The 22832-nt window shown below is 39.2% G+C and overlaps 2 protein-coding genes across 5 annotated transcripts; one reads left to right on the top strand and one right to left on the bottom strand.

Moving 5' to 3' along the window:
- The first annotated feature begins 3172 nt into the window (after positions 1–3172).
- myo1ca (myosin Ic, paralog a) lies at positions 3173–15864 on the top strand. Of its 4 annotated transcripts, none has more exons than XM_020598721.1 (33): positions 3173–3187; positions 3524–3764; positions 6465–6623; positions 6717–6832; positions 7540–7738; positions 7941–8021; positions 8151–8330; positions 8418–8516; positions 9093–9206; positions 9291–9362; positions 9455–9574; positions 9683–9765; positions 9886–9991; positions 10103–10183; positions 10296–10387; positions 10513–10607; positions 10751–10797; positions 10937–11017; positions 11166–11271; positions 12219–12336; positions 12442–12555; positions 12731–12807; positions 13547–13615; positions 13869–13953; positions 14049–14208; positions 14319–14402; positions 14498–14591; positions 14718–14773; positions 14847–14982; positions 15274–15344; positions 15423–15520; positions 15612–15711; positions 15826–15864. In XM_020598721.1, the coding sequence occupies exons 2-33, from the start codon at positions 3747–3749 to the stop codon at positions 15850–15852; spliced, it is 3138 nt and encodes a 1045-aa protein (XP_020454377.1). In that variant the 5' UTR covers positions 3173–3187; positions 3524–3746; the 3' UTR covers positions 15853–15864. The 4 variants fall into 4 exon arrangements, with proteins under 4 accessions (XP_020454377.1, XP_020454376.1, XP_020454375.1 ...); XM_020598720.1 differs by lacking the exon at positions 3173–3187 and adding an exon at positions 3208–3359; XM_020598719.1 differs by lacking the exon at positions 3173–3187 and adding an exon at positions 3208–3427.
- A 90-nt stretch (positions 15865–15954) lies between these two features.
- Positions 15955–19858, bottom strand: LOC109959462 (uncharacterized). The gene is made up of 4 exons (XM_020598867.1): positions 17552–19858; positions 17307–17448; positions 16881–17101; positions 15955–16769 (listed from the first exon to the last, which is right to left on the bottom strand). Exons 1-4 carry the CDS (start codon positions 17723–17725, stop codon positions 16590–16592), a joined length of 717 nt encoding a protein of 238 aa, XP_020454523.1. The 5' UTR covers positions 17726–19858; the 3' UTR covers positions 15955–16589.
- Positions 19859–22832: the final 2974 nt, after the last annotated feature.

Genomic DNA, 22832 nt, shown 5'->3' with positions numbered 1-22832 from the left:
TATATATGTATGTGTGTGTGTGTGTGTGTTTGTATGTATGTATGTATATACATTTTTAAAAACAACATGGTGAAAAACAAATAGATCTTTTAACAAGCAATCTAACAATCCATGATAAGAATGATATCTTTATTTTGCTACATTACTTGTCTGTTTGCCCGTGTGTGTGTTTGTGTGTGTGTGTGTGTGTGTGTGGTGTGTGTGTTTGTGTGTGCGTGACAGAGAGAAAAGGAGTGGGAGAAAAGTGAAAGAGAACAGAAAACCCATTTTCACCCCACCCAAATAACTCATCATTCCTTTGTGATTCATTTTTTTTACAATGAACTGGAAAACTTTAGCAGTTTAAGCACAAAAATGAGGACAAACATTATAGAATCTCAGCCTCTAACACTGTGACCACAGGCAGTTAGTTTATGTCAGGGTATTTATGCTAGGATCTCTGGATTTCTTCAAATGCAGATGTTCACAATACGTTTTTATAGTTTTTAATGTGATTATCTGAAACTGAATTCAGGCAGAGGGTTGCATCTGCAGAAAAGAATTCCTTAGTAGAGAATAGAAACATGATTGACTTGCTCTTGAGATACTTTAATAGATGAATTTTTTACCACATGGCAGACATTTTGTACAGAAGTGTAGTGACAGCTGAGATGGAGAGTAACAGCTCAGTCCTGCCAAAAATATTTTAATAGCAGTTACATTTTTTGGCTAGTGTAAGATTTCACTTTATTAAGCATAACACATTGGGTTGCCATCACTTTAAACTAATGCTGTACATATAGGAGATAACACAGGCATTTAGAAAAGTAAAGATCATATAAGAATCCAGTGCAAATGCATGGCCATGATGAAATATCCTGAACATCAGGAAACAGCTAGGAAGGAAATTCTTCTTACAGGAACTGCTAAACAAAGATAGGCCCACTGGTTATGGAAAAAACAACTCAGATTAAAAATGCTTAGGTGATGGACTTTAGCGTGAAGCTGTAGCTTCTCTTTTATTGGTTTTAGTGTCCTTTTTGAATTCACAGATGGTAAGGTTTGTGCCAGATGGTATTCTGTGTGTAATGTGTGCAGGGTAGAGAAACCAGATGTTTTGCATATGGCATGTCCTAGGTTGCACTTCAAAAGTGAGTCAGAAATGTTCTGTCTGAGACATTGGTGTAGGGTTTTGACTCAAGAAGGTTTCTAGTGAAGAAAAAAGAATAATATGTCCCCCAGTGAATCTTTAAACAGAAACTGAAGTACCTGTTAGAGGAATAAATGTGTAATGTGTTCCAAAATTATGTTTTGTTTATTTATTTTATAAGTGTGTTAAGGAGCCTTCCTCTGAATAAGCTTGGGCCTGAGCTTGAAGCCTATAACCTGGAAATGGGGCTCATAAATGAACAGCTGGTGGCCTAGTGGTGCTCATGTGAATATTACCCCTAATAAATTCATTTTAGTTTATTCAGTATACTATAGTCCTAGATCAAAAGACATTGGTCCTGACAATAGGCAAATGGTGCAGCATTAATTAATTTTGTTTGTTTACTTCAGAAACATTTGAAACCAAAATTATAGTGGACCCTGAAATACATTAAATTCTACAGGTGACATCACCACTTATCCAAAATACTTCCTCACTGGACTGTTTGACTTTGATAGTGGAACACAACAATAGCTACCATTCTACTGTGGTCACCTTGTCTGCACCAGCTATGACCAACTGTCATCTCTTCGTGCATATGTCTCTTGATTTTTGCATTGTATTCAGAATTGACCTGCAGCGACTGATCATCTGAGGTGATGCTGGTGACTAGAGTCCACTGAGGGACAAAGCACTGAGAGACAGGAGCAAGAGGTTTTGAGTGAATGAATGTGGCAGTTTAAAGCTACTCTCATTTCTTTTGTCCAGTGAGGCTCAAAATAAACTGGCACCATAAGCTGCTCCTAACCACTCTTTGACCCCTACTGGATTACAAGATGGCACCCAGTGCAAATCACATACATAAAAACAAACAAAAAAAACATTCTTCTGGGTTTGCTTTCGTTGTGTGCACCCCGTTGTGCATGCATGCTAGTGTTTCTCTCTGCTGCCTGCGTCCACATGTTTCAGCTTGGCCTATACACATTACACTGGGATGATGTCACAAAAATAAAACTCCATTTTATAGGCTCTAGAAAGGTTTTACAAATGCAAAACCTCCATCAATAAAAAAAAACATAAAATAAAGAATGATAATTGACCTGATTTGCAGTTTGAGGTGTACAGTCAACAGTTTTTACATTTTACATAGCTTTAGATGCTAAAGCATCCAGAAGGAAGAATGCCACACCTACAATATAAGGAACACCTCTAAATATAATGTAGTGCAGTAAAACATCACCTTTAACTATGACCTCAATAATAAACATATAATTGATTTTATACATTTATGACCATTTCACCAAATCTGAAACATTTTGAGCTTCATAAACACAGATATTAAGGTGGAAGTGTTGCACTGAAGTGCATACAATTGTACGGGTGTGACTGTTAAAATGGATGGGCAGTGTATGTGCAAGAGTCATGGTGCCGGAGCAGTGTGGATTTTTAAAGCCTTACTTTAAGCACTAGTGTGACAGCCAGAGATTGAGACAAAGACTAAGAGACGTTCTGTAACTGGGCAACATCATTCAGATTCCTCAGTGTTAGATATTTGCTGATACTGGCAAAGGAAAGAGAGGCGTGGAGACAGAGTGAAGGAAAATGGAGTGAGAGGGCAGATAAGAAGAGAGAAGCCAGAGGAGGGTGCTGTTGTCTCATGGAGATGATGTGGCTCTGACTGTACTCCTCAAAAATGCCTAGAATGTTAGGGATTGAAATCTGATCATCCATGCAGACAGCACATATTATCTTAAATTACTGCCATGTTAAAAACTAAAATGTGTTGTATTATGAATATTGGGCAGGAAACAAACCATTTGGAGAATATGACAAACCAACTCCATTCTTTCCTCTTTCATTCAAATATATGCAGAGACATATTTTGATGCTGGAAAACAGTGGAAAACAGCCACGAGGAGGCAGACAGTCTTGCTGGTGAAACACTTCCATAACTCACATCCCATGTGAATTTGTCTCAGCTTGTGGGAGAAAAGGGAGGGCACAAACTAAATAGGGAGGGAAGGAAAGAAAGAATGTTCTGAGATCTCGTAATGCACTGTACGTTTTTCTCCTTTTTTTTTTTACAAGAGCACAATGATTACATGTTTGTAGTCTGGGACTCTTAGCAAAATTTTCCAAACTCAGCACTCTGTTTTTCTTGCTCTTTTCATATTATCCAACTGCATACTTTCCTTGACTTTTTTTTTTTTTTTAAGTTCAGCTGTGACGTGTGAGTGGAGTTCCTGCCCTTGTTTCATGCAGTACAGTTTAGAGAGAAGGAGAGGGACTTGTGGAGAGGTGGACATTTACTTTGACCTGTCAAAGGGAAGATGAATTGAAGGTATAAACAAGACAAGTTGTTTTAGCCTGAACACGTATGCTTTGTCCTCACAGGGGAGCCAGGCGAGGAGGAGGAAAGACGTGGAGAAAGACCTTAAGGCTAAGAGAAAGTGACCAACGTGGGGGAGAGAGAAGAGGAAAAGTTACCTAGTTCTGTCGCCCATAGGCGAAGGTGGATGAGAAGTTACGGTTGAGGAATCTCACACAGGAGGAGGAGCACCAGTGTGTGTTGGGGGGGACCACCAGTTCAGCTTTCTTTCACCAACAACAAAACAGGATGAGGTACCAAGCCAGGGTAAGATCCTGACTGCCATGATGTTTTTTGTTGTGTTTTCATGCTTGGTGCTACTCACTAACTGGGTTTAATGTGTGAGAGTGTGTGTGTGCATTATCTGTACTTATACAATAAAGCACAAGATCTGACCAGTTTACTGCCTCACTCCTGGAGGGAAAAGTAAAACAGAGCAATGAGTCACTTGGTGATATTTTGCCATAGTGTAAGTGAGTCAGTGTGTGTTTTTGATTTTGTATAAATCTTAAGCCAAGCACATCAGCAGTAAAGAGCCAGCTGTGGTACCAGAGCAGCTCAGCCTGGGACAGAGTGGTGGGGCATACCTTATAAGGAAGACAATCCAAATTGAGTTGACCCATAAGCTTAGTCATAGGGCCTGGAGCCAAGTCCCACTGCTAGGTTAGACTTTTCTCTCCTGGTTGTCACTGTTGCTGCACCTTCAAATCTGCAGAATTCACTGGAGCTCCCTGGTACTCAGAGACAAATCCCACATTAAGAACTGAAGTGCTGTAGAGAGTCAGTTATATCAGACTCTTGCTGCTGTAACAAGCAGGCCTCAGGTCAGTGCACTGACAACAAAGCTGCAAGGATTATGTTGTATACTGGTTAAATCTCTATCCTACTCCTATACTCTTTAAGATGTCACAACCACAGTGTCTCCAAAAAAGTATTTTCACATCCTTTATGACTTCCTCTTAAATTATGTAACCCCAGTGACAGCAGTGTTTCTATGTTTTGGAAGTAAAGATATGTTTTGGATGAGGCTCCTCACCATGACAAGTGAAATTTTTTCCAGATGATATGGTGATAAAGTCCCTGGGATAAAAGAATAAAAAAATGCAACTCATGACTGCTGAAAACAAGGTTTCCTGTGTTGTGGAGTTATAAGAGAAAACATTTTTTCATTGCTTGGAAAGTCCAGTCTAGTATGTATGGGTGCACATTTAATGATATCTTTCTTACAGTAAGTAGAACAAACCAGTGAGAATAAGGAGAACATTAAACAACAAATGCACATGTTTTGGAAAGGTTGGTGCTGTCAGCACAGCCACTACTGTTTAAAAAAAGGTATGAGATCTGAAAAAGATAGAATGAAAGATTCAGGTCAAAGGAGTCTGTTTTAGCTCTGAGCCAGGTTGTGCTTCTCAGTGTCATCTACCATTAAATCCTGACATGTATGATGAACACATGGAAGTAATAAGGTGTAAGCCCAACTTGAGCTACGTAACATGTGATAAGCTGCAACCAAATTCGCTGATACAAGTCAAACTAAGTGTAGGTATTCTTCTGCAGTTCAAGCTAGTAAATGTAGAGACAAAGTCATCTACATGTATATGAACTATATTTCATTGTAAGTGTCATAATGATTGCAGCATGCAAAGCTGCTGACACAGAGCATAGAAGCATTTAGTGAGATCACCTGCTCCAAACCTGGCCCTAACATTCCTCTGTTGGTTCCTTTGGAAAATCTGACTGTGCCTTGAAACCATCTGTAAGAAGCCCACCTGCAGGAGTGGGAGAACAATACTCTAAGGTAAAGCAGAGAGGAGGGGGCTGCAGTGGAAGTGTCCGGTCACTTGCCTTTGCGCTCACTTCTTGGCTATGTTCCACTGTTGTCCTCTTGTTTGTTAAGGATTTTCCTGCTTCTAGTGTTCAGAGATAATGACCTTTTGCAGGCATTAACCAGCCAAATGAGACCCTTGAGAGGCTCATGGCATTCAAGAAAAACAGAAGTCCTGAGGAAGTCTAGCCCCTTTGCTCTACTTTTTTTTAAGAATGTGTAAAGAAAAACAGCAGGGCTTGTCTCTTAAATGTAACATTGATGCAGAACAGAGTGCAGCCTGTTGAGCTGGGGTGTAGTGCACTGAGAACGCATTGCTTTGTGTCTCCTGATATTTACAGAGAGTAAGTATATGAAAACTGACATTTCTAACTCCTTGTGTATGTGCCCACATATCTCTGTATGTGGGTGTGTGTGTAAGATCATACCTTAGCATATATCTGGGAATTTCACTCTGCCAGCTGGTAATAATTTTCTGTTTGTGCATAGTGAGTTTGACATATACACATACACTTTTGTTAAACCCCCTCGGGAGATATAGAGCTGTGTGTACTGTGCATACATCTTAAGACACTATCTAATTCTATTGCATAATATAAGAATCTATCCTTTGTGATTTCCTTCAATGTCTTCATTGTTTAATCTTGGCGAGTTTTAGTGGAGCTGTTCTTACTTTGTGTGTTTATAGAGCGTTGTTTTGGTGATGAGTTCATTAAGTCATTAGTCAATTGGATTCATGCTTTGTAGATGATACTTTTTAAATCCACAGTCTCTTTTCATAAATAGATTTGGTCTTGTAATGTGTTATGTGGAAATTATTGAGCACCAGATGGTAATTCTTTCACAACTCAGTGAACTGGGAACAGGCCTTTTGTGCCCCCTGCTTGTCAACAGAGTGCAAGTACAATTGGAGGATTATGAGTAAGGGCATACAATATATTTCTCTTTATTTTTAAAATGTAAAGAGGCTCTTGGATCCAGAAAGTAACTCATGTTCATTCATTCACTCTAATTTGCTCCTGTTCACCCCATACAAGTCCTGAACCAGAGTAGTGGACTCTTCTCCTTCTCCTCTGCTGTAGCGCTGAACTATGTCAGCTGCTTCAGTTCTATAACACTTTTCCTTCCCTTTCTTGCTGTAGGAGGTGGATATTGATGGAAGAGTACGTCTGGTGATGGAGAGTGCCCTGACTGCCCGGGACAGGGTTGGAGTGCAGGACTTTGTCCTGCTGGAAAATTACAACAGTGAGGCAGCCTTTATAGAGAACCTGCGGCGACGCTTCAGAGAAAACCTCATTTATGTAATAGAGCCAGATTTTTTTCATATGTTCCAAAACATTTCAGTTGGTGTGGTGAGACATATTTGAATGTGTTCTGCTAATATTTTGGCTCAGACGTACATTGGCTCAGTGCTGGTGTCAGTGAATCCTTACAAAGAGCTGGAGATTTACTCCAAGCAGCAGATGGAACGTTACAGAGGGGTCAGCTTCTACGAAATATCGCCTCACATGTGAGTCACTTTATTTTCTCAGACTTTTTTTTTTTTTTTTACCAAACTCTTCTGTTGTCAGCTGCTATAATAAAAATCACATGGCATGTTGGCAACCATGTATTACTAAACTGATTCACTGTCATCAAACAGGATTTATTAAGGCGTGACTGACCTCCAATAATATGCTGTGATTGTCATATGCTATAGTTTTTGTATTATATGCTTTCAAATTTTAAAAAAATCTCACAGGGTGTCTATAGCTACTGTATATTTACAGAATAATGTCTTCTATTAAACACTCACTAAAATTATTAAAACATGTATTTGGTTTGGTTTTGCCCAGTATAATTTATAAATCGATCATTTTAAAATAATATTAACAAAAAATTTTAAACCGGTTTTATTTATTTATTTACTTTTTTACCCCTGTTTTATTTTATTCTGAACCAGCTGAATATATGGGCATTCACAGGATTTGTTGGCAATTTAATCTGATAACACATTAATACTATCAGATTAGTAGAAAAATGTCATTTTGTTGTTTTTACACACAAACAGATGAATGGCTGATTTCACAGTCTCAGTCAGTCATAACAGAAAAACAAAAACACCATTCCCATTCGAATGACCTCACTGAAGTGTATTGGTGTCTGCATCCTATTCCATTACAATGGTTTAACTGTATTTTGGTGTGGAACTGATGTTGCTTTTGTATTGTCCCCCAGTTACGCCCTGTCAGACAACACTTACCGGGCCATGCGAACTGAGAGGAAGGACCAGTGTATTCTCATATCAGGTGAGAGTGGAGCAGGTAAAACAGAGGCCTCCAAGAAGATCCTCCTCTACTATGCTGTCACCTGCCCCACTAATGATCACATGGCTGCCCTTGGTGACCGCCTACTGCAGTCTAACCCTGTTTTGGAGGTACTGAACCTTTATATGTCAAACTGAACAGCCAGTATCACAGTTACAGCAAAGCACCATGAATGTACAGTATGCAGTACCTATTTACCTTTCATAGTTATTATCTGATTCATTTGAAATACTTTAAATACTTGTTCTTGATTGTTTTTGTTATTGTTGTTACTCTTAATTTCACTTCCTCCCTCTGGCTTGCTTTGTGCAGGCATTTGGTAATGCAAAAACCCTGAGGAACGACAACTCCAGCCGCTTTGGGAAGTACATGGATGTCCAGTTTGACTTTAGGGTAAACACTCCTTTCATATATGCTTACACCACACCGACAACATCATATTTAACATTGTCATATCAGCAATACCAGCTCTACAATGCTAAACCATTTCTCCATCGCTATGTGCTCCATAACCACATCCAGGGGGCACCAGTGGGCGGTCACATTCTGAACTACCTGCTGGAGAAATCACGTGTGGTACACCAGAACCATGGTGAGAGGAACTTCCACATCTTCTATCAGCTTCTAGATGGAGGGGATGATGACCTGCTTAACACACTGGACCTGGAAAGAAACCCTCACAGCTACCACTATTTGGTCAAGGTGTGTGTGGTGCAGAAGTCTGATCCATTACTTGTTTTCAAACTGAGGTCTATGCTAATATACCATATCTAACTGTATTTTGTTCAGGGTAACTGTCCCAGAGTCAGCTCCATTAGTGACAAGAATAATTGGAAAGCTGTGATGAAGGCCCTGCCTGTTATTGGTTTCAGTGAGGAGGAAGTGCAGGTCAGTAACAATCATAGTGCTGAATAATAGCTGTCCATGTGCAGGCAACTGTGCCACTGTTTTGTTTCTCACTTGTGTTTTTTGGTTTACCACATGTACCAGATTAAAGAGTTGACAGTTTAAACTGTAGCGTCATAGGAACGGATCTAGGACAAGCAAAGTTCTGATCATTCGCATTATTCAGAGATTATTATTTTCAGCCATGAATATGTCCACTGTTTCTAATCATACATTCTTTACACTGACCAAACTTAATCACCATAAAAACATGCAGAACAAGTTTCATTAGTACTAAATCAGTTTAAAAAAAAAAGTGTTTTCTTTAACTAAAAAACATTTTTGTATTTTCAGGCTTGGCAATTTTTAATGACGTTTTTCATCATAAAACATTTGCAAAGGCCTTTTGTTTGTTTGTTGCAGCCTCAAGCATTAAATATGATTTTGAGAAATTGTCATTTTTAACTTGCATATATGGTTCTGATTGTGTATTAATGATTATATTGTGAGGGACTCTTGTAATGACTCTCCAGAAATCAAAACTAATTGTTCATCTATGTTTATTCTGTCTGACATCAGCAATTGCTGAATATCGTCGCCAGTGTTCTCCATCTGGGAAACACTCAGTTTGGGGAAGGGGAGGAAGGAGAAACTTATATCACCACGGAGACCCAGATAACAAATCTTGCGAAGGTCAGAATGATCCCAGTAGCATTGCAGGATGCTCAAATATGCACAGAGCATGTCAGAAAGAACAGATGTGTTGTTGTTTTTCAGCTGCTGGGTGTTGATGGCTCAGCCCTCGGGGAGGCACTCACACACAAGAAACTCACTGCCAAAGGAGAGGAGGTGACATCTTTTGTGTACTTTTTTCTCATGTTATTTGCTGTGCATTGTGTGATTTCATAATTATGCATCATATGTGCTTTTGTTCATTGCAGATGATCAGCCCACTAAGTTTTGAGCAGGCAGTGTCTGCCCGTGACGCCTTAGCCAAGGCCGTGTATGGTCGGACCTTCACTTGGTTGGTGGAGAAAATCAACCGGTCACTGGCTAGGAAGGTGCAGTACCAGCTCTCATAACAACCCAAAGACAATTTTATCAAATTTTATCATTAAGCTGTTACTGTTTTTGACCATCTACTGATCTGTACTTTATATATTATTCAGGATGTAATCTACCACAGCAGTAAGGACTCCTCAGTTATCGGGCTTCTAGATATTTATGGCTTTGAGGTCCTACAGCACAATAGGTATGGGTTTTGCTTATTTCCCTGTTTCTGTCACATCTTAACTGACCTGTCAGCACAGTCTAGAAACCAAATTCTAGGTCAGTAGTTGTCTCCCTTTCTCTTATATTTCTGCCTAAACAGTTTTGAGCAGTTCTGCATCAACTACTGCAATGAGAAGCTCCAACAGCTCTTTATTGAGCTCACCCTCAGGTCTGAGCAGGAGGAGTATGAGGCAGAGGGAATCACAGTGAGTTAATTTGTTACTTGGGTAGTCAAAACAAAGACATTTGATGTATTCATTCATATTTTTATACTAACACAGCATTGTTCTCCTCCTGATGTTTGTGTCCAATTGCAGTGGGAGACAGTGCAGTACTTTGACAACAAGATCATTTGTGACCTGATAGAGGAGAAGCACAAAGGCATCATCTCCATTCTGGTGTGTATGACAGCTCCTGCAGTAGCTGATATGTTTGTCTCTGTACTATTTATGGTGCTATCTATTCCTTCATCACTGTCGGTAAAGTTAAACAGTTGTGACTGTCTTTCAGAATGAGGAGTGTCTGAGACCTGGAGAGACTTGTGATCTCTCCTTTTTGGAGAAATTGGAGGACACACTAGGTGGCCATCCTCATTTTGTCACGTAAGCATCATCTTATATCAGGGTTTATTTTAATTAACCTAAGGTGCAGTACAAAGACTCTTCTTGTATCTGAAGACCTATGTATGTTTATGCTTCTCAATATGCATGTACTGTATGTTTTTTAGTCACAAGCTGGCAAATGGAAAAACTCGCAGGGCAATGAGCAGGGAGGAGTTCAGGCTGCTGCATTATGCTGGAGAGGTCAACTACAATGTCAATGGTACGGTACATTGTAATTTAACACTAGATCAACTTGCAGGCAATGTTTATTCATGCACTCATTCTCTTGTAATAGGTAACACATGATTCAAAGCCCATAGATCCTCAATACCAAACTGCAGTGTTTTTGTTTGACTCATTTAGGTTTCCTAGACAAGAACAATGATTTGCTGAACAGGAACCTGAAAGAGGTGAGGATAATGAAAACAGATAAGGTAGAGCCACAACCTTTAGAAACCACTGTGTCTCTTGCCATTGCTTGAATGAAGAGGAATAGGGGATATGCTGTGCTGATACTGTATGTGGCTGTGTGGTTTGGTCTCTGCTTAGGTCATGTGCCAGTCAGACAACCAGATCCTAAGTCACTGTTTCCGCAGAGAGGAAGTAATAGATCAGAAACGCCCAGAGATGGTGAGAAGTAGTCTCACTTTCATTTATTTCATTTACATACATATATAAGAATATATATACATATGTCTGTATCTTTCAAAAACTGACAAATACACACAAATATACAGAGAATTTCCCATAGTTTGACATTTATATATTTGTCCTTTAGGCTGCTACTCAGTTTAAAAATAGCCTGATGAAACTTATGGAGATCCTCATGTCTAAAGAGCCATCCTACGTGCGCTGCATCAAACCTAATGACACCAAGCAACCAGGTATACTTTAACATCTTGAAAACATCCAGATATGTTGTGTATTGCAGATTGTTAATGTCAAATAAATGGACTGCACTCTCACAGTGCTTTTCTACCTTAGTGGAATATGCACCATACAGTTTTTCCTCTCATTCATCCATTTACACACACGCACACACTCACACAACAATGGGGGTGGAGCTGCCATGCAAGGTGCTGGCCTGAACCACTGGGGCAACTTGCAGTTCAATGTCTAGGCAAAGGACACTTTGGCATGCGAAACAGAGGAGTTAGGAATCAAACCCTGTGCTTAGTGGACGACCTGCTCCTGAGCCATACTTTGAAATAATGTTCAGGTCTCAGTTAAGAATAAGTTAAGGCAGATCCATATAAAGTTCAAGGAAAATTCGGGGTACAAAAGTGAGTTAGCCATAATGGATTACATGATAAATAATATATAACTGTCACAGCATTATCAGAACAGCTTAGCCAGGACAGGCAGTGCTGGTGGTGCAGTGGTTAGAACTGTTACCTCACAGCAAGGATGTTCTGGGCTCTGTGTGGAATTTGCATGTTCTCTCTCTGCTTGTTTCCTCCTGGGACTCCTCCTAGCTTCCTTCCACATTCCACAGACATGCAGGTTAGGTTGACTGGTGACTCTAAATTGCCCCTAGATATAAAGGTGAGTGGCTGTCTGCCCTCACCCCCGTCTCTAATGTTATCTTTTAAATAAAAATATTGTTCTCATGCACTGATTAATTTTGATTAAGAGTTAAAGCTGATGTTAATAAAATTAAGCAACACAACAATTACATAATTAAAGAAGCATCCCATTGTATGGGAGTGTTTAAATGTGAAAGACTATGGGAACAGTTGGGTTTGCATTAATAACATAACGTATATTGTATATATGTGCACAAATTGCCCCGTGTATCATTATCAGCAGTGAAAAATATAACTCCCTGCAGGAAGGTTTGATGAAGTTCTGGTCAGACACCAGGTGAAGTACCTAGGCCTGATGGAAAACCTCAGGGTCAGGAGAGCAGGCTTTGCATATCGACGTCGCTTTGAAGCCTTCCTGCAGAGGTGACTGATTTTCTCTCTGAATGACTTACAGCCTCAGGAACTGTTAATTCTGTTTCCTTCCTGGTCAGCTTTCTGTCTGTTATATTTATACACCAATGCCCTTAGATATAAGCCCCTGTGTCCTGAGACGTGGCCCAACTGGCACGGTAGACTTATTGATGGTGTATCCACACTGGTCAACCACCTTGGCTACGTACCAGAGGAATACAAACTGGGCAGGTAATGTATTATTGAAGGCAAATGACAAAGTGCCAACATTTTACTGTCACACTTAAAGATTAGATTATGGGTCCACCCACAATAATTATGGGTATACATAAACCACTGCATACATCAGTACAGTTTGTGTTTATCAAATGGAATATCATTTATGTGTTATGTCAACTTTCTGCAGATCAAAAATCTTTATTCGTTTCCCAAAAACTCTCTTCAACACTGAAGATGCACTGGAAGCAAAAAAGCCAGAGATGGGTAAGTAACCATGGTTAAGATAGTAAACACTGGGGTATCACAACTGAAAAGAAATGAAAGCTAATGACTCCCAGCTAAAGGCTGAATTGTGACATCTATAAAACAGCAATCTTCTCACTGCAATTATCAGTCAGTTACAATGAATGTATTTTAAACACCATGACTGTATAATGAATGCTCAGCACGACCTATTAACAGATAAGGTCGGCCATTTTCTGTATTACATTCCCCATACAGAGACTAAAACCAACAATGAATTGCCTCTACTCACTGCTAATGTCTGTCAGTCCCAGATTAGATTATGCCATGGCATGTTAATTTCCTGCCATTTAATGATTAATCTTGGGTACCTCTAGATTAGCTTTGCACCCACTATAACTCCAAATAGTCTGTAATTATTTTAGAACAATAAAACCCTAGAACCTCTTCCTAAAAACGAGAGGATAGTTCAAGAACGTGCACACCTCCTGCTGTTGTGTTGAAGTCCTTTTCCCCTTCAAGATGTGTTTTACCTAACCTGAATCCTAAAATTATGCTAATCGAGTTTTGAACAAAGGAAACACATCTCAACGGGGGGAACAAACACACAAAAAAACTGACAAATAAGCTACGTTTTCAACAATGACAACACTTCAAATCCTACCTGGCATGTTTGAGCAGGAGGCATCTCCTTTACTGAAACACCTACTGTAGATGGAAAAGCATGAATCCATCCTTTTTTTTTTGGGTTGTGCATCAGCTTTGACCCTGCAGACATCATGGAGAGGCTACAGGGAGAGAGCCAAGTACCAACGCATCAGACGTGCAGGTCAGAGTCCCCCCACCCTGACAGTTTACTACACAGTAATGGCCAGGTTTATTATGCCAGTATATTTTATGTTCTTATCATATTCATCCTTTGCAAACAAACCTTTATTATGTGTACATTTTACTTTATTTCACCATTGCAAAATGTCTATTTGGGCCTGTGGTGACTTTCTGTTTCAGTAAACTGTGCTAGACTAACATTGGGATTTATTAAGTGCCTTGGTGTTAATATATGCATGTATGTGTATGTATAGTGATAACGATCCAGTCAGGGTGGCGAGGGATGAAAGCACGCCGGCGGGCTAACAGGCGTCGACAGGCCGCTGACTTAATACGCAGGTACTTGACTGATACTTTGTTTTTGTATGCATTTTTAATGCTGCATTTTACATGTATAGGTAGTTTCTTTCCTTGTATCTGTTTTCTTTAATCAGGTTCATAAAAGGCTTCATCTACCGTCATGAGGAATACTGCCTTGAGAATGAATATTTCCTGGATCATGTACGCTACTCCTTCCTCAAAAATCTACGTAAAAACCTGCCCAAGAGCGTTTTGGACAAAAGTTGGCCGACACCTCCTCCCTCTGTCACTGAGGTACAAACAGCCCTACACACAGAGAGTCACCCTGCTGACTGACATCATTGTACAGTAAGCGTGCAAATCTATAGAGTTATTAATGCAAACTTCTACATGGTGCACTACAGGCGTCTGAGCACCTGCGGAGGCTGCACATGAAAAACATGGTCATAAAATACTGCAGGAGGGTCCAGCCTGAATGGAAGAAGCAGGTACACTGACCACAGAAGATGAGACCATACTCATTGTTTAAAAAATAATAAATCTGCTAAGTTTTCATCTTGCTTGTTTTTTGTCTTTCTTCTAGATGATGCAGAAGGTTGTGGCCAGTGGAATCTTTAAGGATCAGAAAGACAACTACCCTCAGAGTGTTGGCAGGCTGTTTTTGGACTCAAGGCTCGGTACATGTTCATGCACGCATTCATTAGCTCTGCACACACTTGACACCATACAGGAGAGATGTACATACAGATGCATCAAATGACACATGGCACTGACAGAGGTTTTTTTCCCTTTGCTTTACATAGAACCTGAGCAAATCAGTCTCAAAGTCATCCAGACCCTCGGCAGTGAAAAAGTCCAGGTGGGACTTAATTTTTTATGCGATGATGGTTATGAATGCTGCCTGGTAGTAATGTGTCTCTTGTGCTTCTCAGTATGGTGTTCCAGTCACAAAGTATGACAGGAGGGGGTTCAAGCCTCGCCCTCGCCAGCTGCTTCTCGCTAACACCTTTGCTGTGCTGGTGGACAGGACCAAGATCAAGCAGAGGATTGACTACACAGCTGTGAGAGGTGAAAACCAGCACTGTGTACTTTTGAAGAAATATTCATCGTAACCAAGTGGCAAGTGTGTCTAAAGCTCATGCCATGCTTTAACAGAAAAACATTTTAAAAATTATTTTTTAACCAAAGAAACTTTTAACTGAGAATAAAAAGATATGGTAGTTACCTTATTTCTTTAGATTAGCTGTTACTGATGTTGAATAAGTAATAAATGTAGCATTATATTTACTGAACAGTTTCCTTCATTTTGACTGTGTTCTTTAGTTCAGTGAGTCAAAGCCAGGTTTGTTTTGTTAACAGGCATCTCTGTGAGCTCTCTTAGTGATGGGATGATTGTCCTACACATGCCCAATGAGGACAATAAGCAGAAGGTACAGTGGGACACAGCAGTCATGACTGTTAAATATACAACCATGCAAACACTCAAAGTCCAACTGTGCCTCCTTCAGGGTGACGCTATTCTGCACTGCAACCATGTGATTGAGGTGGTGACGAAACTAGCCATGATGGCCAGCAAGGTCAACTACGTCAACATCAGTCCGGGCAGGTCAGTTCAGTGTCAGATGTAGTTTATAGCTGCTGCCAGTCCAACATTTCTTATCCCATATTCATTCTGTAACCACCTGTGTGGCATGCAGCATTAGGTTTACCATGCCACGAGGCAAGGAAGGAATCATTGATTTTGTCCGGGGCCCAGAGCTGAAGGTGGCCAAAGGCAAGCGAGGACATCTGCTAGTGGTGAGTCAGCAGCTGTCTTGGTGTCATATGGGGAGCCCACAGGGAGGGAGGCAGGGTTTGGTATTAAAAACATTTAAACCAGCTGACTGTGCTCAGTCTGATTTCCCTCTGCAGACTGCCCCTCGGATCAACACCACATGAAGAAATGGAAAACAACAACCAGGCAAATGGTAATCCTGTCGGCTAGCTCAAGGATTGCCACTTGTTATTTGCTGGTTTGCTTCTGACAGGATGATACCACAAGCAAACGCAACATACTCAACAAAAGGAAGAGCCCATGTTGATTCATGTACATTATCATTATTAGAAGAAAAATAATAATTTTTTTTAAAGATTACACAATCATAACACAAAGTCATCCCAGTTTCAAATGCTTCATTTCTTTATTTTCAGTCATACACAAAAATATGTATCTATCAAATATAAAATGTGTTATGCAAAAGTGTATCTCCATATTATAAGAGAAATCCAAACAGACCACTTTAAAATAAATAGCATTTTAATAAATATATCAATAAATAGTAAATATATCTGTGGAAAGTCCAGTAGATTGAGGGCTTGGGGAAAAACAAGATATTGGGAAGTATTTTCTGTCTTGTGAGCTTATTGCTAACTTTCAGCTAGAGGTAAGACAGAAACTGTTGGAAATACCCCTAAAAGTCCTTAAATAGTAATATATGACAAAAAGCAGGCTCGCTCAAATGAGTGCTGTATGTAAAGTGTTGACGGTGCCACTAAAAGCCCTGATTGAAGTTATCATAACTATAGATCCAGATGTCTATTAGGTGCTGTTTGTCAGTTCCACATGTTTTTTCTTTTTTGTTTCTTTGTGTGCATGTGTATGTTGTTGGGGTACCAGCGCTGTTTTCAGTATTGAGTCATAAGTGTGTTTTTGAAGCCAGTAGGAGGAAGTCCCTCGCCAGCTTGGTGAGGTAAAAGTCTAGGTCCCTCAGAATGATGTAACCTTCCACTCGGCTGTCCCATACTGTTTTAGAGCTTTCTGGGTTCATGGAGGTTGGAGAGGTTGGCTTAATCCAAGAACTCTCCATGTAGCTCATCTGTCAAGGAAAGCAAAGCAAATTTTTATCAGACTAGTCTTAGTACTTTACTTTCTTGGTGTTTTATGTTGGCTAAAGGGGGGTGGATTTCAAAGAGAAGACTGTAGATACCTGACTGCTGACCTGGCTCATCAGGTCCCTCAGGTCCAGCTGAATGTGCTTGATGCTCTGAGGTAAAGTGGAGCGGACCACCCGCGCCATCACCTGCTCTGTCTTCTCCTTCTCCAGCTGTTTTCTTTTCCGCTCCAGCATATTCCAGTAAATCTGCATGTTCAAGAAAGCAGTGTGCAGTCGATCCCAGTCCTGAGAGCACAACAAGAGACAGCCACATGATTACATAACCTCCATGTTGTGCAAACCCCTTTTCTATGCTTGATCATCTAAAAGGGGAATTCCACTCAAAATTTTTTATCCTGCAAGAACAGGCATTTTGCAGATGTCATTGGGTTTTGCTTTTTCTACCCATAATAGAAAACATTTTTCAAAACAATGGAAGAAATATTGACCAAATTTTAAGAATGTGTTTTCCAGATTAACAACAAGAAAGCAATTCTTTGAAACACAGGCAGATACTGACCGGCAGCTGTAGCCAGCTATAGAAATCTGTAGAAAGCAACGGCAGGTCCTTTAACTGTCGACTTCTGTCTTCAAAATGCTTATTTCCCAAATGCTGCTCCTTCTATTAAAATGAACATGATTAAAGTTGTAGTTAGGTAGTAACATAAACCTGGACAGTTATAAGGTGGCCAGCCAGAGGAGCAAAAGTATTCTCGAGTACTCACATATTTTTTCAGCAGCTGCTGGACACGGATTCTGGTGGATCTTGTGAGACGAAAGGAGTTGTAATATTTATTCCTCTGGACGACTGGTGATAGAGCATGGGAGTCCACACAGTTCAGTATGAAGGAGAGAAGGATGAGAGCCCGCCACCAAACAGTCATCTGAAACAAACACATGCGCTCTTACATTAAATCTGCCCTATCACCATGCTGACTTGTTCAGCTGCCTTTCACATATAAACTGTCTGAGATGTGTCAGTTTAAACAGTACTGTTAAAAGAAAAGGGCGGGCTGCAGTATCACTTCCAGCATGAACGACTACAGTGTTCCAGTTAAACACGGCAGTTTTCTTAGGGGAACTCAAGTGTCACCTTCCATACTTAGTATCTGAAAGGAAGTTCATTGATATTTCTGGAAGCAAATCCATATCCTTCAACCCCCACCACAGAAAGACCTCAGACATGTTCTTTCTTATGCAATTCAGTTACATTGCGTTTGGTCTTGATTCCTCTAAATAGTTCCTATGTAGAAGCATTTTTTTAAAATCATGTGTTGTTGTTTATGGCTCTGCACCTTAAAATGTACGTGGAATGTTCTGAATCCTAATCTTCAGACTACAGGTTACAGCAGCCTACATGCTGGTCTGCTGCAAGCGGCTGAGTGACAGAATCTACCTTTCATTTTGACATTTTTATTTGGTTGCATCATGTATTATTGGTGCAACGCAGCCTTCTTAATGAGTCGACATGTTCCTCTATGAAAGCATGACCGTGCTAGCACTTGCTCAGTTCTAAACAGCACATAAATTACTGAAATTGAACTGACTGTGAATCCTGGATATGACTTCATCCAGCATACAAACAAACTGCAGCTGTTAGACAAGTCTTCACTTGAAGTCTGACTTGGGCACTGTGTTACCAGTTAGTCCATTTAATTATTTAATTCAGATGTTCTCCAGGATGACATGTTTATAAAATCATTAAATTCATGTCTAAAATATCTATATTTTTAAGGCAGGCTTACCTTGGAGGAGCAGTGAATGCCAATCTGAGCAAGATAACTTCATGCTTCAGTGAAGCGCATGTAGAGTTTATATATGTTATGTTCTTGCTTTCGGTTTCTTGGCAATCTGGAGTTTTTTACAGCCTTCCTTTCTTTCGCTCTCCTTACTCACTGCAGTATGTTTCAGAATCACTGTGGTCACCAGTATGATTCAGGCGGAAGTGAGGAAGTTATGTATCTGTAAGAAATATAGTGTTATGGGTTGCACCATTTAGCAGCTCTCAGTCAAGCTACAAAGAAGAAGCATGTTTTTTGTGGTCACAAGCATGTGGGGAATGAAGAAGTGATCAAATGTTTAGGTTAATCTGCTCTATAATGCTTATTATTTAGAGTGATATTTTAACTGCATATAATAAACAGTTTTTATTTACATTGTGTGATTAGGAGCTTGTGGATTTAAGTAGTATGTATTCAGCAAGATATTTGACATCACACAGACCTGAGTGTACAATCTTGTACAATCAGTGTGAATTGTATATCACTGTCTTTTTAATTATTGCTTGCATGCTCTGATTTGCATGTGACAATGTGCACTGTCCTTGTTAAACAATATAATGAATAAATGACAGAACTATGTTATTCCTCCAGAGTTTCATCGCTTAGTCATTTAACTGATAGCTGAAGTGGCAAGCTTTTAAAACCTACTAAAATCTGAAATGTCTGTTGTCTTTTTCTTTTCAAGTTCAGTCTTGACTGAAGGGAATATTTCAGGCGTCTCATGATGTTGATGAGCAATGACTGAAACAGTTTGACTGAAATTCACCGAAACAGTGAAAAGTATTCACCGTGACTCCCACTGTCATGACTGTCATTAAGTGTTTTATCATAGTTCCTAACAATAAAATGAAAGGCACACACTCTGCTTAAAGATGTTCTGCTTCTGATGTATAAACAGATTGTAACACTTAATTTTAATTAAATGTTTTTTTAATCTGACAGATGACGTATAGGCATAAAAAAACCACAAACAGATTGTTCTAGGTTGAATAATGATGCACTTCCAGTGCTAGCAAAATTCAAGAAGGTGACCTTTTATATATTTATGATATATAAACATTTGTAACTCTCCTGCTATTTTCTTATTTTATTATATTTTACTGTTTACTGTTACCTTCACCTCAGTTTTATTCCACCACATCAGTTTTCACCTCCTCACTCTGGCTTCCAAGTATGTTTGACAAGCTTTAAACTGAATACATTTTCTTTCCAACCCTTATTTGATTTTGTCTAAATTTTTTTATTTCTTGTGTTTTATTTCACTGGAACATGTTTCTAATATCTTAATTTACAATAAATTTTTTTTCTATTAATGTTTTATTTTTTGGATTAGTAAAGCATTTTATAATGGTTAAAAAGTTATTTCTGATTCTTCAAAATCACAAAGAACCTTACTTTATAATTTAGTATACAAACCCTGTAAAGTACATTTAACTGTAGATTTTCCCATGACCTCAGTTGCATCTTTAGGCTGAGCATTTAAATGACATGTTTTTCTGTGGTTGTTGGTTTTATCATTATTATTAGTAATAGTATTACTATCATCACCATCATCATCAAATCTGATCCTGTCATGCATTTTCTTGGCAGTACAATTGAAAGTACAATTGAAAGTTAATATTTCTGGTTTTCCTCATGGCTAAGGGAACACCTCTCTCTTCCAGAAAACTGTGCAACTATGGAGTGGGTAATTATTCTTTTGTGGTAAATTCCCAATCAAAGATGAGTGCAGTGAGTGGGAAGTCACCCAACTTTCAAAGTAATGAGAAGTGGGGGATTGTTCTATTATCATTTTGAAAATTGAATAAATACTGTGATGATTAAGTCTTTCCTTTATGATTTAGTGAACTCAGAACAAATATGCTCAGTTCTGATCCTCAACTGAACTCAGAGGATGAAGGGCATGTATAGGCTCTGATAAAGGGGTTTACACCGATCATATTAAAGGTTCGTTTGTTCAGCGATTAAAGTCCCACGTGATCTGAGCCTTAACATTATAACCACTGGCGGGTGAAGTGAAAAACACTGATTATCCTGTTACAGTGGCATCTGTCAGTGTGTGGGGTATTAAGCAACAAGTGAACACTCAGTCCTCAAAGTTGATGTGTTGGAAGCAGGAAAAATGGGCAAGTGTAAGGATCTGAGTGACTTTGACAAGGGCCAAACTGTGATGACTAGGTCAGAGCATCTCCTACACTTCAGGTCTTGGTGGGTGTTCATGGTCTGCAGTGGTTAGAACCTATCAACAGTGTCTAAGGAAGGACAAATGGTGAACTGGCGACAGGGTCATCATGGACTCCCACGGCTCACTAATGATGGGGTTGCCCTACTGTAGATTAAACTTTTAATCCATTTGTACTTCAAATGTATTTGAATCTTTTTGAAAATTTTTGAAAAATATTGTACATTGGTCTCTATGAAGAGAAAGAGTCAGGAGCTGTAGTGGTCACATCACACCTAGAGTGGTGAGGCCGTTGAAGTTGTCTAATAATTCTCTCTAACTTGTCCTCACGACCACAGTTTTTATTCCTTTTACACACGTTTTTCACTGAATTGTAGACACATCTGTGCTTTTCCTGACAGTATAACTGTGGAAGCAAATGGATTCACAGAAGATGCACAGTGAGCTGCAGAGAGACACAAGTACCAACCAGCTGCCACATTGACTTCTATGTAAACAGTATTAGGCAGGTGGTCATGATGTTATGCCTGATCGATGTATGTCCAAATGAAAGTGAGTGTTGTGGATGCTGTAAAAATATCCTAATGGGATATTTGAAAGATATTTTTCTATGACCACAGTGGTTGTTAACTGCTGTCATCATTAACAGTTATGCCTGAATAAAGCTAATAACATCAGCAGCATTTTATAGAACAGTACTTCTGTTAATAGAATGTGTTTCTGTTGCAGTGTTTTAAGTCTATTGAGGCTTCTCTTGTTATTTTTTTATTAATTCTTATAATTATATAACTGAAAATCAAAAGAGCAGCTTGTTCAATGATAATACAAATCTAATGACAGATACACTTCTCCTAGTAACTATGAAGTTAAAAAAAGCTTTAACTTTATGCAATACAAGTGGGAGAAATCATACAAGAGCTTGGCATCAGGATGCAGATAGAGTGAGGTTATTTCCCACAAAATATATCTATCCCTTAGCTATGACAAGAATAATTACAGTGCTTATAGGTAAAGATATGATCTTTTTTGAAACTTTGTGGCATAAGCCCTGCAATTTGTTTCAAAATATCAAAAATTCTGAATAAAGTCCTTGAAAATTCCTCTTCACTAGACACACTAATCACTGGTGGTTTCAGCCTACCTCTGTGTGGTGTGGCTGTTTCACTTTGCATTGTGGTGTAGCTGAGGGCCAGGGCAGTTTCCCTGTACTGTACTGTACACACACACACACACAGCTGAGGCCATGGGTTTTCACTGATGCTGTAAATGTTCATGAGCTTACTTTGCTTGCAGACCTTTACAAGTCAGGTATAACTAAAAATTGTTCTGTCTCTCATTTAGTGTTATTATTTATTGTAATGTTGAATGTATTTATCACCTATTTTGTCTAAGCACCATACAGTACATTACATGTCACTTATAGCGTTATCAGTGATAAAGTATTCAAGTAAGAATCAATGAATAAAATTATATTGTCTCATCATGCATAATTGAGGTTATTACATTTGATTTATTTTGAACATCTGAATCCTAACGTCCCAATTTAATTCCTTTAATCAATGTAAATAACTAGAAAAGAGGCCAAGACTATGGTTACTATGGTTAAAAGTTCCTCATACCAGCTTTGAACTGGTATGAGGAGCATCTCACAAATGAACTGCCTGCACCACACACTGCAGATAGAGAACATTCAAATTGTACTGATAGTTTTGATGATATTTGTCAGTGTTTTCATAATGACCACAAAGTGATGACCACTTTGTGTGAGTAAATGTTTAATAATGTTTTCATACCAGTCTTGTAAAAAGAATTTTGATCTCAGTGAGACTTTTTAAATAATTACAGCTTCACTTTTGGCTCATAATATGATGCTAGTGTATAAAACAAGTTCCACATACAGGTGATAACTCATATACAGTACACACTGTCCTTTACTGTACTGTACATTGGAAAGTAGGAATTTGTAAAAAATAAAGACATCTGTAAGTGAGTCATGGTTCATAAATAAGCTGAATTCCTCTGTGCTGTGCTCATTGAACTGTC

The sequence above is a fragment of the Monopterus albus genome, unplaced genomic scaffold (assembly GCF_001952655.1).
Source record: "Monopterus albus unplaced genomic scaffold, M_albus_1.0 scaffold39.1, whole genome shotgun sequence".
NCBI classification, from domain to species: Eukaryota; Metazoa; Chordata; class Actinopteri; order Synbranchiformes; family Synbranchidae; genus Monopterus; species Monopterus albus.
The sequence above is the reverse complement of the archived record's forward strand: the minus strand, read 5'-3'. Positions and strand labels throughout refer to the sequence as shown.

Excerpts from the sequence above, each read along its gene's own strand:
- LOC109959462 (XM_020598867.1), bottom strand. The coding sequence starts at position 17,725 with ATGTGTTTGTTTCAGATGACTGTTTGGTGGCGGGCTCTCATCCTTCTC. Across the intron at positions 17,102-17,306 it reads CAAAGAATTGCTTTCTTGTT|CATGTGGCTGTCTCTTGTTG; the intron begins GTTAATCTGGAA and ends AGGTTATGTAAT. Across the intron at positions 16,770-16,880 it reads TGAGCCAGGTCAGCAGTCAG|ATGAGCTACATGGAGAGTTC; the intron begins GTATCTACAGTC and ends TTTCCTTGACAG.
- myo1ca (XM_020598721.1), top strand. Across the intron at positions 12,808-13,546 it reads AGCAAAAAAGCCAGAGATGG|CTTTGACCCTGCAGACATCA; the intron begins GTAAGTAACCAT and ends GTTGTGCATCAG. Across the intron at positions 14,592-14,717 it reads GTTTTTGGACTCAAGGCTCG|AACCTGAGCAAATCAGTCTC; the intron begins GTACATGTTCAT and ends TGCTTTACATAG.